Source organism: Cherax quadricarinatus, chromosome 54 (genome assembly GCF_038502225.1).
Source record: "Cherax quadricarinatus isolate ZL_2023a chromosome 54, ASM3850222v1, whole genome shotgun sequence".
In the NCBI taxonomy this organism is placed as follows: Eukaryota; Metazoa; Arthropoda; class Malacostraca; order Decapoda; family Parastacidae; genus Cherax; species Cherax quadricarinatus.
This window is the reverse complement of record NC_091345.1, coordinates 5,696,073-5,715,040: the sequence shown is the minus strand read 5'-3', so window position 1 is coordinate 5,715,040 and position 18,968 is coordinate 5,696,073. Positions and strand designations below refer to the sequence as shown.

General features: G+C 37.4%; 1 protein-coding gene across 2 annotated transcripts in view; it reads left to right on the top strand.

The window, feature by feature from the left end:
* LOC128699137 (serine/threonine-protein kinase stk11-like) overlaps window positions 1–18,968 on the top strand; it is a 40,563-nt gene that overhangs the window by 4,775 nt on the left and 16,820 nt on the right. For both annotated transcript variants that reach the window (XM_070096561.1, XM_053791679.2), the window contains exons 2-4: window positions 8,236–8,475; window positions 11,695–11,786; window positions 16,897–17,029. In XM_070096561.1, the coding sequence (XP_069952662.1) occupies window positions 8,236–8,475; window positions 11,695–11,786; window positions 16,897–17,029 (465 nt within the window). The remainder of the gene's footprint in view (window positions 1–8,235; window positions 8,476–11,694; window positions 11,787–16,896; window positions 17,030–18,968) is intronic.

Genomic DNA, 18,968 nt, shown 5'->3' with positions numbered 1-18,968 from the left:
GTGTCATTCAACCTTATTGGTGAACAACTAACAAATTTAAATATTTTTTAATATTAGACCTTAGACTGTGGCAGTTGTCAGTTGTGCTTTGCTTGGTAAATGTTCTGAAGATAATTTTGGCAAGGCTGCAGCCTTCTTAAGCCTTAGAAATCAATTACAGAGTATAAGTGTTGTGCATGGCTGGCCATTTTTTTTTTTAATTCATTAAGGTATATAAGACTCATTTTAGAATGTATTGTAATGTATTTGTTTGTTACATTTTTAGTTAGCCATCTCTTTATATATTGTGCATTAAAACTTATGCAGTTTGCTTGTTTGTGCCTTGCTTAAATATTCAACTCAGAAATTTTATTATTTTCAGGTCTGCTGCATACAGAATGTTCTGTCAAGCTTATTCAAAATATATATGGTAATTTCTGTTTAAACAAATTTTACATTTATTTTTAATTTCCCATGCAGCTAGTTCGATGTTGATGATGCTGTATACAGAATACATGCTCTAATGACAGTTGATTATTTTATGTAACTGACTACATTTTAACTTTGAAGGTACCAAAGACTAGGCAATGCTCAGTTGTTATATTTATGATGATTTTAATCTGTAGCCGTAGGAAAATCCTGATCTGGCAACTATTGGCATGCTTTTTTTTATTCATATATTTACCTATTCATGTATTTACTTATTCATATATTTACCTGTGTGCCCCCAGTGGTGATTGGGTTCATGGATGTAAATCAGAGTGGATTCCATTTTAGAATAAACCCTTAATTTTATGGACTAACGGGGGAAGCAGGTGCCTGGTATTTGTTGTGATTGTGGTGGATAGGGATGAGACTGTTTTGCCATGATTACAATAACAATGGGCAGTTCTGTAACCAGTCCCACTTTGTTCCTTGTTTCTGAATTGATTGACTCTGCAAATTTTGCCCTGTATTTCAGAAGTGCATTCAAAATCCATTAATAGAGGGTTTTCTGTAATGATCAGATAGTGGAGGTGATAACATGGTGTGGGTTATTCCTTGGTAATAGCTTCTGTTCACTTTAAATAAATAGTATATCTTAGTGGTTTCTCATCTAGCCCTTCTTGATTGTATGTTGCAAAATGTCATAGTACTATACAGACTGCATACAGCCTCTCCTCACTTAGCGATGTACTTGTTTACTGACCGCTCGGAGTTACGACCAGCTCTCTGGCCAATATGGAGACCTTAGTAGTAACATATATTAGAGCTGAGTCCTCTATTTTATTTATTACAGTATACAGTACAATACTGTATAAACATTTAAAAATATAATTAAAATGTTATAAATGGTGCAAATGTGACATAAAAAAATATCTAAAGATGGTTGACACAAACCCACTACCAGAATGGTTTGCTCCTTGCTTAATGACCAGTTTGCTTACCAACCTACTCTTAGGAACAGAGCTCAGTCGTTAAGTTAGGAGGGACTGTATATTTTTTAAATTTGCTATTTAAAATGTTTCCAGCCAAACTATTAGAGCAGAATTATTCTCCATTTGCAATAATTCATTCAAATAATAGTGTGTCATTTACAGATCAGACTACCATATTTTTTAATTTGCCATTACAGTATAAAAATACAACTATAAACTCATTTCTGGTATTAAAAAAATGTATACAAGCAAACCCTGCTTTACAGTGCTTCAGCTTACAGTGTTTCGCTAATGCAGCTGTTTTCAATTGTACTCGTTATTCATTTATTCAGAGTTCTTACAATAAATATATTCACCACCCCAGTGGTGGAGGGCCCTGTTGTTTTTGGCAGTTAAGTTCCTGACCCCCTGATAAACAGAAATTGCTGAGAGTGGAAAATAGCATTCTTTCCACTATCGAACACATATAAAACACTTGCTAAAATGTTTACACTATCATATGTTAAGTGCTTCATGCGTCTAGGCCTAGAAAAACGATATGTAAGTAAATGAATATGCAGAACATACAATGCCCTTCCCTGACGGAGCTGTTGCATGTGTCAGGCCCTAAAAGGCGGAAAGGCAGAAAAAAGCACCAAACATAAACAATGGCTTAATTGATAACTGCTGAAATATCAGGACACTGACAAGAGGGATGCCAAAGTTCAGAGGCTTTCCTGTAAACAGTATGCAGTTTTTACATGTAATAAAAACTTTGTGGAAAATCCCCTGGTTACGCAGAGCTTTTCAGGCAGACTGAAACGATGACTTAAAACTACGTATTTGATGTTGTATGTATGTGCAGTGGAGTTAAAAGATAAAGAATCACACATGAAGTGGGAGTTGTCACAGTTGCTCTTTGCTGATGGCACTGTGTTCTTGGGAGATTCTGAAGAGAAGTTGCAGAGATTGGTGGATGAATTTGGTAGGGTGTGCAAAAGAAGAAAATTAAAAGTGAATAGAGGAAAGAGTAAGGTTATGAGGATAACAAAAAAGATTAGGTGATGAAAGATTGGATATCAGATTGGAGGGAGAGAGTGTGGAGGAGGTGAATGTATTCAGATATTTGGGAGTGGACATGTCAGCGGATGGGTCTATGAAAGATGAGGTGAATCATAGAATTGATGAGGGGAAAAGGGTGAGTGGTGCACTTAGGAGTCTGTGGAGACAAAGAACTTTGTCCTTGGAGGCAAAGAGGGGAATGTATGAAAGTATAGTTTTACCAACACTCTTATATGGGTGTGAAGCATGGGTGATGAATGTTGCAGCGAGGAGAAGGCTGGAGGCAGTGGAGATGTCATGTCTGAGGGCAATGTGTGGTGTGAATATAATGCAGAAAATTCGTAGTTTGGAAGTTAGGATGAGGTGCGGGATTACCAAAACTGTTGTCCAGAGGGCTGAGGAAGGGTTGTTGAGGTGGTTTGGACATGTAGAGAGAATGGAGCGAAACAGAGTGACTTCAAGAGTGTATCAGTCTGTAGTGGAAGGAAGGCGGGGTAGGGGTCGGCCTAGGAAAGGTTGGAGGGAGGGGGTAAAGGAGGTTTTGTGTTCGAGGGGCTTGGACTTCCAGCATGCATGCATGAGCGTGTTTGATAGGAGTGAATGGAGACAAATGGTTTTTAATACTTGACGTGCTGTTGGAGTGTGAGCAAAGTAACATTTATGAAGGGGTTCAGGGAAACCGGCAGGCCGGACTTGAGTCCTGGAGATGGGAAGTACAGTGCCTGCCCTCTGAAGGAGGGGTGTTAATGTTGCAGTTTAAAAACTGTAGTGTAAAGCACCCTTCTGGCAAGACAGTGATGGAGTGAATGATGGTGAAAGTTTTTCTTTTTCGGGCCACCCTGCCTTGGTGGGAATCGGCCAGTGTGATAAAAAAAAAAAAAATGTATATGCAGTAGCTGAAGGTTTGATTATTTGCTTGCTGGGTTTAATATACTGTAATATGTTGATGAGCAGAGATTGATACATAGATTGTTTGACAATTTTGGTTATAATCCTTGAAGAGGAAGGGTTTGAGTTAAAGTGGTGACAGTAATTGCATAAAGATACATGACAGCTATTTTGGGCTGGATAAGCAGGTTCCAATAGATGATAGATATACTATGCAGTCTGCTTTAAAATTTACATTAGATGCAGGAAGTGTATTTTAACAATATTTTGACAGCTAGGGAATGCTTTGCGTCTTCTTGTTGAGAGTTTCATATTTATGGAACTCTCCATTACTACACATACACCATGTTTTCTCCCTATCCAACACACTATAATACAACAAATAATTCAGTTTGTTATTTCCCTATCCCTCACAAACACCATCAGGGACACACTCCATTGCTAACACACTCCACTGCTCACATTCCATCACTCATTCTCCTTCGCTTGGACTCTTGGTTGCTTGCATTCTTTGTCATTTGCACCCTTGATCCCTTGGACTTTCAGTCGTTCATGCTCTGCATTGCTCTTGCTCTCTATCGCTCACACTTGCATAAACTAATGCTGCCTCACTTCAGGTTACTTGAGGTTTGCTGTTTAATACGAGACGGGTGAGCCAGTAGAATTGGTCCAATTGTAATGAGATCCTAGAATAAACGACTCTGGGTATGCATGTTCAACTGCAGTTTGCATTTACTGGGGGAGTCCCCTGACTCATCCTTTGCAAAGAAATAAAATCCTTAATCTTTAATCATTTTAATGATTTTCTAAGGATGCTGAACACTTATAGGAATTACATACAGTGAGCAACAGTTACCCAAGTTCAGCACCTTAAAGACCTGCAAAACACTTTGATGCTGTTGACACACTGCCACTCATAATCACTATGGACTCAGAGGGCACTGTTGCACATATTTCCAGTAATACTTAAATGAATGGCATGCAACCATTAATGATACCTCGTGTAGCACCTTACCATTGAACTTAGGTATCCCCTAAGATAGCATTCTGGGCCCTCTTCTTTGCCTCGTCTGTATCAATGACCTATCAAATGCCACCCAACATCTGAAATCATACACTTTGCTGATGACACTACCTTTAAGATGTGTAACTCAGACTCCTTGCAAACAAGCTCTGTAGCAAATGACAAACTAAAAAAATCAATGGATGGATGATTACCAACAAACTCACCCATGGTGCTGAAAAAAATTCTGTTTATCTTTGGGGGATAAACCATGTCCACAGTTGGACATTAGGATCAATGAGATTAAAAAAGAAGAGAAATTCAAAGGTCTAATACTAGTCAACAAACTGGAATTTAATGTTCATATCATTTAACCTTTTCAGGGTCCGTGCCGTAGATCTACGGCTTTACGTTCAGGGTCCAAACCGTAGATCTATGCCATGAGCTCAGCTCACTCTGATAAGCTGTGAGTGGTAAATTTGGGCCTAGCTATGAGAGAATGCATCTATGTGGTATGTGTGCACCACACAAAACAAATCCTGCAGCACACAGTGTATAATGAGAGAAAAAAAACTGAGACCGTGATTTTCGATTAAAACAGCGACTTTGCAGTATTTTTTTGTATGTTTTTTATAGTTGTATTTGCGATTTCTTGGTCTCATTTGATAGAATGGAAGATATATTACAGAAATAGAGATGATTTTGATTGGTTTTAGAACTGGAAATGGCTTGAAACTGAGCTCAAAGTAGCGGAAATGTTAAATTTTTGTCGATGTTCAAGAGTAAACAAACGACCTCACACGTCTAATACACGCCAGTTGGTGGGTCTATTATACGTTCACAAATGTGGTGATGATATTTATACAATTATTACAATATTGCATAACAGTAAATCTTCAATTTTTTTGGTTTGAATAAAAATTCATTATGTGAATAAAAAATCAAAATGGTATTCATTTGTAAAGCCTGAAAACATAACTAATGAACAGAGGAAATGTTAGTTTAGTGCCAGGAATGCCTGCATTGTTTATTCTGGACCCTATTTTGAAACTGGAATATTTTGAACTTTGCGTTAAATTGGCCAAGTTACCAATTTCCGATCACTTTATTTTGTAGTTGAAACAGTTGACTGGGCGATTAATTGTGTTCAATCGATAGAATAGAAGTAATACTAGTGAAATAGGTAAGAATTTGGTCGACTGGAATAATGTAATTGGCATAAAATGGGAGTCAAAGTTGGCAAAATCACCGATTCGTAAATATCGCTGACACATCAAAATTCGCAAGAGCATAATTTCGTCAATTTTCCATCAAATTTCATACTTTTTGTTTTATTACCTTCAGAAAAAGATTCTCTACCATTTAAAAAGAAAAAATAGCAAAATTTTTTTTTTTTAAATTCTTGGACCCTGATGCACTCTTTAAAATTTGGCCTCTGGACCCTGACAGGGTTAATGTTCATGTCATATAGAGAGAGGGAGTATGGAAGAAGTGAATGTTTTCAGATATTTGGGAGTTGCCGTGTCAGCGGATGGGTTTATGAAGGATGCGGTTAACCATAGAATTGATGCAGGAAAAAAGGTGAGTGGTGCATTGAGGTATATGTGGAGATAAAAAACGTTATCTATGGAGGCAAAGAAGGGAATGTATGAAAGTATAGTGGTACCAACTCTCTTATATGGGTGTGGAGCTTGGGTTGTAAATGCTGCAGTGAGGAGGCAGTTGGAGGCAGTGGAGATGTCCTGTCTAAGGGCAATGCACGGTGTAAATATTATGCAGAAAATTTGGAGTGTGGAAATTAGGAGAAGGTGTGGAGTTAATAAAAGTATTAGTCAGAGGGCTGAAGAGGGGTTGTTGAGGTGGTTTGGTCATTTAGAGAGAATGGATCAAAGTAGAAAGATATGGAGAGTGTATAAATCTGTAGGGGAAGGAAGGTGGGGTAGGGGTCGTCCTCGAATAAGTTGGAGGGAGGGGGTAAAGGAGGTTTTGTGAGTGAGGGGCTTGGACTCCCAGCAAGCGTGCGTGAGATTGTTAGATAGGAGTGAATGGAGACGAATGGTTTTTGGGACCTGACAATCTGTTGGAGTGTGAGCAGGGTAATATTTAGTGAAGGGATTCAGGGAAACTGGTTATTTTTATATAGCCAGACTTGAGTACTGGAAATGGGAAGTACAGTGCCTGCACTTTAAAGGAGGGGTTTTGGATATTGACAGTTTGGAGGGATATGTTATATATCTTTATACATATATGCTTCTAAACTGTTGTATCTGGGCGCCTCTGCAAAAACAGCGATTATGTATGAGGTGAAAGTGTTGAATGATGATGAAAGTATTTTCTTTTTGGGGATTTTCTTTCTTTTTGGGTCACCCTGCCTCTGTGGGATACAGCCGACTTGTTGAAAAAAAAAAAAATAAAATCCAATGCATATCAACAAAAATCTCTAAGACTAGAGATCTCTCCAAATTTTGCTATTATGTTCCACAGCCCTCATTACTCTACTTTTCACTCATTTACCCATGCCTTAAATATAGGATCTGTGCCTGGGGATTCACTTCAGCAACTTAACTCTAACCAATTACAGTGGACTCCCGGTTAACGATATTTTTTCATTCCAGAAGTATGTTCAGGTGCCAGTACTGACCGAATTTGTTCCCATAAGGAATATTGTGAAGTAGATTAGTCCATTTCAGACCCCCAAACATACATGTACAAACGCACTTACATAAATACACTTACATAATTGGTCGCATTGGGAGGTGATCGTTAAGCGGGGGTCCACTGTATATCCCAACAGAAGGCAGTTTTTGGAACAATCAGAAACTGTAATTATAGGCAACTCGCTATGTCCCCATTAAAATACATAAAACTACTAAATATAAATGTCATTTATGCATACTACTGTTTGCTTCACATGTTCTTAATGCTTCACTGTACTAATTGTGTTGCTGATTGAAGATAAGTCCTGGAAAATTGTAGCAGAACACACACACATCACACCAGAAATAAATGCCTTTCTGATATCCTTGTGTTCAGTTGAACATGTATAGAAATGTGATACAAATTAAAGGCCCAGAAATGTGGAATACTTTAATAGACAAACTAAAAAAATTGCAACACACTTTCTAAATTCAAAGTTAGGCCAAAACAAATACTGTGTATAATGTGTGCCTAATGCTGTTTTAATCTATCTTGCAGTAAATTTATTGAACATTATCTAATTGTAACTAACCTTTTTGCTATTTCATAAAGCACTATTCAATGTGCTAATTGCAGTTATATGTTAACTATTATAGATTTTTAACTTCCAGTCAATATTAGACTCATAATCATAACTTTACAATCATGTGGATCTTTAGTGTTAGTAATCTTAATCCTGGTCTAAATTTACAAAAAATGTCATGCTTACCATTGTTCTTTAGTTTATTGCATACATCTTTGTTGTAAGATTGAAATAAACTATTATTTTTATTATAGTTACAATGATTGACACTTAAAATATATCAAAATTAAATATTGAGAAAATTATTATGTAACTCAATTATGTAAATGTAGATCAGCAGTTATAAACATTTGAGTGGTACATAATTATCCTCTGTACCATTATTTTTTTTTTTATAGACCATTAGGTTCAGGGTTACATAGTACTCGTTTGTAAGTTGAAACATTGAGAATGCAACTCATTTGAAAGTTGGGAATTTCCTGTACTATTAGACGAGGGCTGGATACATAATAAGTTAAATGTATTTTCTCTATTGTTGCTCAAATATTTTTGTTTGTTAAAAGATCTCGCACTTAACTTCAGTTTTAGTTTTTAGGGAATTGTGTTGGTTTACTTTGTTAAAGAACCATTAAATTGTCATGTATAGAGTACAGTACTGTATATTTTCCTTCTTTTTCTCCCATCAGTTGGTTGGCAAGTATGTTATGGGTGACAAGTTGGGAGAGGGAAGCTACGGCAAGGTCAAAGAATGCCTGGATTCAGACACCCTCCAGCGAAGAGCAGTCAAGATTATGAAACGCAAAACTCTGAGGAGGATTCCGAATGGAGATCAGAATGTTCAGCGCGAGATAAGATTGCTACGAAGACTGAAACACCGCAATGTTATTAGTTTATTTCATGTATACCACAATGACGAAAAGGGCAAAGTAAGAAGTATGGAGTGATTCAGTGTACTGTATTTGCTTCAACTTTAACATTTATATTGTTGATATAGATCAAATGCCAGTTTGTGTCGGAGCTGAATGAGTGGAGAGATATTATGTAGTCTACTATCTCTCATTTCCTATTAACAAGAAGTACAAAGCATGGTACTGTATATGTCTTCATTTGGAATTAAAATTATTGTGTAAGTATGCAACTATTTATCAAACGTTGCCAAATTCACTACAATATCTCTGTTGTTCCTCCACCTTAGTTCAGGTTGCTTAACAATTACTTCTTTTTAAAATGTGGAGGTTTAACAGTTATTTTGCATACTGTGTTTGACACATCCATTGTGAGTTTCATATACATGTAGATAAAATATTTTCTGGTACTGTAACATGAAAGTTGTTTGTTACTGGGAAGTTGCATATTAATGTCCATGAAAATTTTTCAACATTTAAATTGCAATCCATCATGGAAACATGACCGTTGACTGCCTGTATGCGTGTACCTTCACAGACAATCAACATTTCAGAAAAATTAGATTGGGATGGGCTAGTTCTAATAGACTCTTGATTGTTTGTCAAGTTATACTTGTTTCATATAAAAAAGATCAAATCTAAATACTGCTGAGAAGTACTAGATGGGTTATATAAGTGTTGTGCTTAATTTTTTTTTTATGAGTTTTTTCAAAATTGTTAAAAATAGCTCAGATGACAGACTTTCTGATCAGGGATGAAGAAAATATCATAGATGGATTAATGAAAATGTCTATATTAACGCAAAACAAGACGTTTAATGTGCCTGAGAGAGATTATTATTATATACGCAGTGCATGTTACTATGGCGTCATAAGTAGAGAGACTCTTAGTGATTTTAATGTGTACCTGCATGCCAGCACAGTGTGTAAGTATATTTAGGTACAGGTACACATAAGCATAATTATCAGAGTACATATCTTTCTTTCTTTCAACACACCGGCCGTATCCCACTGAGGTGGGGTGGCCCAAAAGGAAAAACAAAAGTTTCTCCTTTCAAATTTAGTAATATATACAGGAGAAAGGGTTACCAGCCCCTTGCTCCCGGCATTTCAGTCGCCTCTTACGACACGCATGGCTTATGGAGGAAGAATTCTGTTCCACTTCCCCATGGAGATAAGAGGAAATAAACAAGAACTAGAAAGAAAATAGCAGAAAACCCAGAGGGGTGTGTATATATATATGCTTGTATATTATGTGTAGTGTGACCTAAGTGTAAGTAGAAGTAGCAAAATGTACCTAAAATCTTGCATGTTTATGAGACAGACAAAAGACACCAGCAATCCTACCATCATGTAAAACAATTACAGGCTTTCGTTTCACACTCACTTGGCAGAACGGTAGTACCTCCCTGGGCGGTTGCTGTCTACCAACCTACTACCTAGCAGAGTACATATAAAATACACAATAACTTTAAAACACTTGAAATTTGGAAAGTTTCCAGACATAACAGATGTGCTCACGGTGAATGTAAACAAACCGGGTGGGGTGCGCCATATTTGAAAGACTGTTTGCCATATAGCAAATTTTGGTCATAATTTGAAATTGCAGTATTAGCGGAACGCCGTTAGGCGGGGCCCTACTGTATAGGTGTCCCTATCTTAATGCAGTAGATATGTTCCAGGGTCATGGCAGCTATTGTAATCTCACTTGGGTAATCCTTGCCTACTTCTTCATTTTAGGAATTTTTTGAATCCCACTTTAAGCATAGGATAAATTTATATAGCACATAGGGAAATACTAGTATAATTTATTATTGTATGAAAATGAATTTATGTTCAGTGAACTCACATAAAGCAAGGGATTACTATGTATTTTATATATACATATCATAATTGTTGCCATTGTCACTGTTGTCTACAATAATATTGATATGTAGACAGTGCATCTCTGTCCCCTGACTGTCAAAATGAATCTAAATACAGTACATCTTTTTGCATCAGTGGAACTAAGTTTTTATTTTCTGGGTGGAAATAAATTTGCCAGATCTAGAGTAATATGTTCTGATGACATAAATTGAGTCATGTGGGGTCTAATTTGAACCTGAGTGTTGTGTAAATTTGTCATGCCCAATTCAGCGCTTGGGTGTAAGTTTGTGTAGGTACCGGTTTAAGAGTGTAATAACAGAGATGTCCATGAGCAACACTGGATGGCTGGTGTAGCTCAGCCAAGGTAAGTAGATAAGGGATTTATCTTTTTATTAAATGTATTTATTTGTTTGTTTTGGATGTGGTAGTTGGGTGTATGTGTGGTCTCTTGTTTTTTTCCTTTAAAAAATGAGTGAATATTTTTTTAGAAAGTTGATACTTATGAGATAACATCTTTCCCTTCTTTTTTTTTTTTACAAAATGTGTTTGTATTTCTGTACCTGTACAATACATGAAACATTGTGCATGTGTTGGGGTTTTATACTTACATGATAAAAATATGTAATGAATTGTGGATTTTTCATTTTACAAGTTGATGATTAAGATGGATTCAGTATTAAAAAATTTCTCAGTTTTTATAAAACAGATAAAATAAGCATAACAGGATTGTTAGTGACAAAATGTGAACAGGTATGTGTTCTCTTTATCTTGCTAATAAAATCAACTCTAATTTTATATTTGTTCTTCTCCCGTTCCTCCTTCCAAGTTTTTGGTTCTACTTTTATACCCTTTTACTCTTCAGGTTGAATAATCAGGATAGTAATTATTCTCATTGCTGTTAAATTTTACACCCCAACACATGAAGTGTATTCAGAAGCAAAATCAGTTTAGTAGCACTTTACCAAAGAATTTTGTTGTACAGGAGTGGTTCAAAATCATTGTTTCATTGTCTTTGAACAGTTGTATTGACTGTACCATATTAATTTCCCGAGTACAGTACATTTATTGTACAATGTAATGACCTAACATTATTAAAGTTCAGTCTGGTATTGGTATCTAGGTTGAACTTAAACTGTCTTTATTGGATTCAGGTTGATCCTAGATTGATGAATAAACAGCCTAAGTTTATTGTACTGCATATAATTAAGCCATAACAATAAATGCTGAAGTAATAAAAATTAAAGAACCTGAATCTGACTGTCTATGTGGTAGACAGTGAAAGGGTTAAAATAATTTTGCTGAAGCTAGCTTGTTTTATGATTAATATTTCTTTGAAATGCCGTTTGTTAAAGCTAACTCGGGTTTCTGCTTTCAGATATATATGGTCATGGAATTCTGTGTTACTGGGCTCCAAGAAATGCTGGATAGAGCCAAGGATAAAAAATTTCCAATCTGGCAAGCTCACATGTGAGTGTGGTAGGAAATGCATTTTACAACAATCACTTGAATATTCTTTTGTCTACATTGTTATACAACAATCACTTGAATATTCTTTTATCTACATTGTTACTTATTTTAACCTCTTGTATTGTCTTTTTATGTGATATTTTTTTTACTTAACAGTAAAACATTGTTTTCCATTGGTGTGAGTTCAGTTTAGTACTGATTGTTGGGTGTAGTTCTGTTGATTTGTGTATAGTTTGTTTTAATATGTAACAAACTAAACCTTTTTTGTTTAGTATTTTCTAAGTTGTGTGTGTTAGCAGTTTAGTGGGTTGATTCTGATTTATGGATCAAATACATTGTCCATTCATATACATCTTCTGTCTCAGTAGTTAGACTCTTTCTCAGTCAGTGTGCCTAGACTTCCTCAAGAGCTAGTGACTAGACTTTTTCTCAGAGCCAGAGTGACTAGACTCTTCCTCACCAGTATGGTTCATCGTGATTATCATCATGCACTCCACTCACCGAAGCTGAGTTAATGTGATGCCGGTCACCATTCACTCTCACCACCTCTCAAGATGTTGACACTGCATTATACAAATAACCCGCACATAGGAGTCTGAAACTGTGATGTTTTGGCCCAACTTGGACCATTTACTAGTCACACCTGTTTGCGGGTTATTTGTGTATTGTTCCAGTCATGGTATTGTGCCTTGTTATTCTTTGTTGTCACTTCCCTTTCTTGGATTAGGTTTGATTGTCTCCCATTTCCCAAGTGCTGTATGACAGCTATGATTTATTGCTTGCCCCATAAGTAAAGTGATTATTTTACTGCATGTGTTATACAGGCATTTTCTTACTGATATGTTCTGTAAATATAGTATTCCTTGTGGAAGAAATTACAGTGAAATGCGTGATTCCAAACATGTAAAAATACCACAGTGAAAATAGGGAATAAAACCTGAGCACTGTCATGTGCTTGCACACCTCCATCTTCAGAGCAATCATTCCTCTGAAGATCTGTGTGTACTTGCCTAATTGTGGTTGCAGGGGTCGAGACTCAGTTCCTGGCCCCGCCTCTTCACTGACCGCTACTGGGTTCTCCCTCTCCCTGCTCCATGAGCTTTATCATACCTTGTCCTAAAACTATGTATGGTTCCTGTCTCCACTACATCACTTGTCAGACTATTCCACTTCCTAACAACTCTGTGGCTGAAGAAATACTTCCTAACATCCCTTTGATGCATCTGAGTCTTCAGCTTCCAATTGTGACCCCTTGTTTCTGTGTCCCATCTCTGGAACATCCTGTCTCTGTCCACCTTGTCTATTCCACACAGTAATTTGTATGTCATTATCATGTCTCCCTGACTCTCCTGTCCTCCAGTATCATCAGGACGATTTTCATTAACCTCTCTTCGTAGGACATTTCCCTTAGCTCTGGTGTGTAAGCACATGAAAGCATTCTGGTTTTATATCCTATTTTCACCGTATTATTTTTTATGTAGCATTCTTTTTTGTTCATCACCTGTTTTGCCATCCATGCCTCTTTTCCTTGATGTGATCTGTGTCATTTCCGTATGCTTTGTATATCTTGATTACATATATTTTTGAACACACTGTTTAATGTCATACAGGGTGTTTCACTCGTGGGAGATCCCGAGTTGGTACTACTGTAGTTGCAATCATCTTATTTGTATACTATGTCTGTAGTAAACAATAACTTGGGGCCTCCTGCGAGTAGGAGTCCCCAAGTTATTGTTTATTACAGACATGTTATACAAACAAAACTGTTGCAACTATGGGAGTACCAACTTGGATGGAGCCCTCCTGTGAGTGAAACACCCTATATATATCACAAGGTCAAATATCTAAGCATACTGATCCATTTTACCACAACTGCCATTTCTCACCTAAGTAGATTGACCCCAAAAAAGGAAATGCTCGCCATCATTCATTCAACAGCAGTTATACCAGATGTATGCAGACGTCAGAACTCAAATACCCCTATAAACTGCAACATCCCCAACCCACTTGCAGAGTACAGGCACTGTACTTCCCACCACCAAGACTCAAGTCTAGCTAACTGATTTTCCTGAATGCCTTGTTCAGTCCTAAAAACCACTTACATTTCACTGACTCCAATTATATTTAATGTATGGTTATACAGTGGAACCTCGGTATGCGACCTTAATTCATTCCAGGAGACTGTTCGAGTGCCACTCCGTTTGAATATCGAACAAGTTCTTCCCAACCAATTTTCTGTTTGGTTGGCTGTTATCATTAATCTTTGTAGGCCCCATGGTGACTTATTTATACAATTAATATCAAAAAATGTGAAGAAACATGAAATGGTTTACTGCGAAGTTCTGGCAGGTTGTATTTGTTTGGCCGAGTGCCGAGATTTTTTCGAGTAGGGAGCTGGTCGTATACCAAGGTTCCACTGTACCTTGTAGTTTTTTCCTGATCAGTACCAAAAGATATTAGGTTCTCAACACTATATATGATAATTAGGATAAATATTTGATGAGGCAAACTCTTTGTAGGCTTTTTTTTTCTTGCCAATGCCCGCTCAATTTTGCTAACCCCACACTGCATTTTCTGTTTGCTGCCTCTCCACAACTCTGTTTCTTCCCCTTTCTCTTCAGCCACCACCACCTCATCTCCTCTTCTTCCTTCTTCTGTCTCCTCTACCTATACCTAATCATCATCCTCTACCTATATCAAATCCACCTCCACCTCATTCACCATCTCCACTTCCACCTCCACCTCCACCTCATCCACCATCTCCACCTCTGCCATCTTCACCTCCACCTCCACCATCTCCACCTCCATCTCATCACCTCTTCCTCCTCCTCCTCCATCACTTCCACCAAACTTAGATCACATAAGATCTACTAAAGAGAATCTTTGGGTCCAGACTCTACAGGCCAATCTCTGTTTTTAAATTTCCATCCATAGGGGATTTACCTCTTCATTGATCAGTGTTTATACCACACTGTCTACCTAGTAGGGTTATTGAAGCTAAAACCTTGGGTAGTTTCAAATTTAGGTTTTAGAAAACATGGGTGAGAGGGGTTGGATTTGAGTGGGACTTGCACATGAGTAAAAAGAATTATCAAAGCTTATTTCTTATGCAGCACTGAAAATTGGGTTGGGCAAATATTTTGTTAGTGGGATGGATTGTGAAGGACCTGCCTTGTATGGGCCAACAGGCCTGCTGCAGTGTTCCTCCTTTCTTATGTTCTTATGTTCAAAGCTTTTTTTTTTTTTAACAAGTCGGCCGTCTCCCACTGAGGCAGGGTGACCCAAAAAAGAAAGAAAATCCCCAAAAAGAAAATACTTTCATCATCATTCAACACTTTCACCTCACTCACACATAATCACTGTTTTTGCAGAGGTGCTCAGGACACAACAGTTTAGAAGCATTTTTTTTTTTTTTTTTTTTTTTTTCAACAAGTCGGCCGTCTCCCACCGAGGCAGGGTGACCCAAAAAAGAAAGAAAATCCCCAAAAAGAAAATACTTTCATCATCATTCAACACTTTCACCACACTCGCACATTATCACTGTTTTTGCAGAGGTGCTCAGAATAAAACAGTCTAGAAGCATATACGTATAAAAATACACAACATATCCCTCCAAACTGCTAATATCCCAAACCCCTCCTTTAGAGTGCAGGCACTGTACTTCCCATTTCCAGGACTCAAGTCCGGCTATATAAAAATAACCAGTTTCCCTGAATCCCTTCACTAAATATTACCCTGCTCACACTCCAACAGATCGTCAGGTCCCAAATACCATTCGTTTCCATTCACTCCTATCGAACACGCTCATGCATGCCTCCTGGAAGTCCAAGCCCCTCACCCACAAAACCTCCCTTACCCCTTCCTTCCAACCTTTTCGAGGACGACCCCTACCCCGCCTTCCTTCCCCTGCAGATTTATACGCTCTCCATGTCATTCTACTTTGATCCATTCTCTCTAAATGACCAAACCACCTCAACAACCCCTCTTCAGCCCTCTGACTAATACTTTTATTAACTCCACACCTTCTCCTAATTTCCACACTCCGAATTTTCTGCATAATATTTACACCACACATTGCCCTTAGACAGGACATCTCCACTGCCTCCAACCACCTCCTCGGCTGCATTCACAACCCAAGCTTCACACCCATATAAGAGTGTTGGTACTACTATACTTTCATACATTCCCTTCTTTGCCTCCATAGATAACGTTTTTTGACTCCACATATACCTCAACGCACCACTCACCTTTTTTCCCTCATCAATTCTATGATTAACCTCATCCTTCATAAATCCATCCGCTGACACGTCAACTCCCAAGTATCTGAAAACATTCACTACTTCCATACTCCTCCTCCCCAATTTGATATCCAATTTTTCTTTATCTAAATCATTTGATACCCTCATCACCTTACTGTTTTCTATGTTCACTTTCAACTTTCTACCTTTACACACACTCCCAAACTCATCCACTAACCTTTGCAATTTTTCTTTAGAATCTCCCATGAGCACAGTATCATCAGCAAAAAGCAACTGTGCCAATTCCCATTTTGTATTTGATTCCCCATAATTTAATCCCACCCCTCTCCCGAACACCCTAGCATTTACTTCTTTTACGACCCCATCTATAAATATATTAAACAACCATGGTGACATTACACATCCCTGTCTAAGACCTACTTTTACTGGGAAGTAGTCTCCCTCTTTTCTACACACCCTAACCTGAGCCTCACTATCCTCATAAAAACTCTTTACAGCATTTAGTAACTTACCACCTATTCCATATACTTGTTACATCTGCAACATTGCTCCCCTATCCACTCTATCATATGCCTTTTCTAAATCCATAAATGCAATAAAAACTTCCCTACCTTTAAATACTGTACACATATATGCTTCAATGTAAACACTTGCTCTACACATCCCCTACCCACTCTGAAACCTCCTTGCTCATCTGCAATCCTACATTCTGTCTTACCTCTAATTCTTTCAATTATAACCCTACCATGCACTTTTCCTGGTATACTCAGTAAACTTATTCCTCTATAATTTTTACAATCTATAGTCTATATATTTTGTGGAACTTAAGTAGAATGTGTGTTTTCTGGCAGGTACTTTGTGCAGCTTGTTGAGGGGCTGGAGTACCTACATAGTAGAGGTGTTGTACATAAAGACATCAAGCCTGGTAACCTTCTCCTCAGCACTGACAGCAGTCTCAAGATTTCAGATTTTGGTGTGGCTGAGGTGAGTGAGCCATAGCTTCAGCTTGCTTCAGTTATTTTTTTTAACCCACAGGCTCTTCCCCACCAATGTAGGGTGACCCAGAAAACAAGACACACTTTCACCACCACTTACTCCATCATTGTCTTGCCCATGGTGAGCCAACATTACAGCTCAGATGCTCCTCCAAATTGCAATATCCCCACCCCATTTTTTCTTTAAAAAGAGGTACAGGAGGGTCCCATTTGTATGGCTTCGAGGTTCTCGGCCGTGTACAGTAAGCAAAAATTGCTGGTGGTGGAAAAAGAGTGTTTTTTCATTAGAGTTGCATCTGAAATGCCTGATAACATGTTTACACTATCATTTATTAAGTGCTCATTACATAAACAAGTAAAATATACAGTACATGCAATACGTACCTTAAACAACTGTTGTACACAGGTGTTATACATAAATGGCAGAAAAGTGGTAAGAGCACTGGACATAATGAAGTGCCTCAGTCGAAAACCAACAAAAACATGGAACACCAACAAAGAGGGAGCTGTATATGCGGGGCCCTCCTTTACTTCCTTTACATGGGAAGTGTACTTACAATGATAGCAGGATATAAGAAAGATAGGCAGTAAGATGACACACTGACATTAAGCCTTTATTTAAAATGCTGTTTTGGTTAGCAAGAGCTTTATTACATTGCCATTGATAATAATATAGATGTAGCTCTCATTGAGAAAGGCTTACTCTGTCTATGTGTCTTTGATTTAAGATGTATGAAGTAAATTTATGGGCATGTGCTGAAGGGTTCCCACATATAGACAAAACAACAGCAGTTGTAGCCTTGCCCTGCTTTTAGTGTTTGCTACTTCACCCCACCATCACCACCACCTGAGGCTCTCAACAGCAGTATACTGTTGATGGGAGCTGAAATATTTAATTTCTTTTCAAATGGTATTTTCCTGTCTACATGTGGGATATTCTTCAACATCAGTAAGTGTTCATGACATTTTTTTCATTTTATGGGTATGTCTGGAGAGGCTTGCACAATTGCAAGAAACATTACAAAATGTGAACTTTTTTAAAAAATTTGATAAGTTGTTGCCAGTGTTAAGAAAGTGGAAAAGGAAATATTACAATTAATGTTGGCATCTTTGCCATTTTGTAATTTTTGGTATGAAATATTTTGTATGTGTGTACAAAGAGCATTAAAATGAGCAGCTTTATAGGTGATGGGTGATAATGCTATGCCTTTAGGCTAGTGCATATTATAATTATCAATAATATTGACAAAGTATCCATCTGGAAGAATTAATGGAAGAATCAGGTAAATGCTACTTAGTTTGTGTGAGTGTTTTAAACTATGTTTGGTGGCTTCTGTACTTCCATTGTATTCAGCTCCTAAGCTGACTACACTAGCCAGCCATATTTAACTTTTTACCCATTTCTGAAACCAGATTGTTGATTCCCTGTTCACAAATCTGAGTTTGTTTAGTTCCTTATATGGTATTATTGAAATCTCATGATCAATATTTTGGCTATTTAAGGTTGAAGAACCACATAATATATGTTACCTAACAATTATAGGCATTATGTTATGCATAGATATTAAGTGTGGTGCATACAGTAACAAAAACTAATCATTCTTAACATAAATTCACTGTATGTATTTGCAAAACAATATGTACTAACAAATTTCCATACAGTTGTACAAGCATACATTTTTTATTTCAACGAACCAGTAGTATCCCACTGAGGCAGGGTGACCTCAAAAGAAAAACAAAAGCTTTCCTTTTTAAATTTAGTAAATTTACACAGGAGAAGAGGTTACTAGCCCCTTACTCCTGGCATTTTAGTCGCCTCTTGCGACATGCACAGATATATTTACATTACATTTTTCAGGCATAGCCTTTCTCTCATGATCATAATAATGCAGTAATAATAATGAGAAGTTTTTACAAAGTAGAAGTAA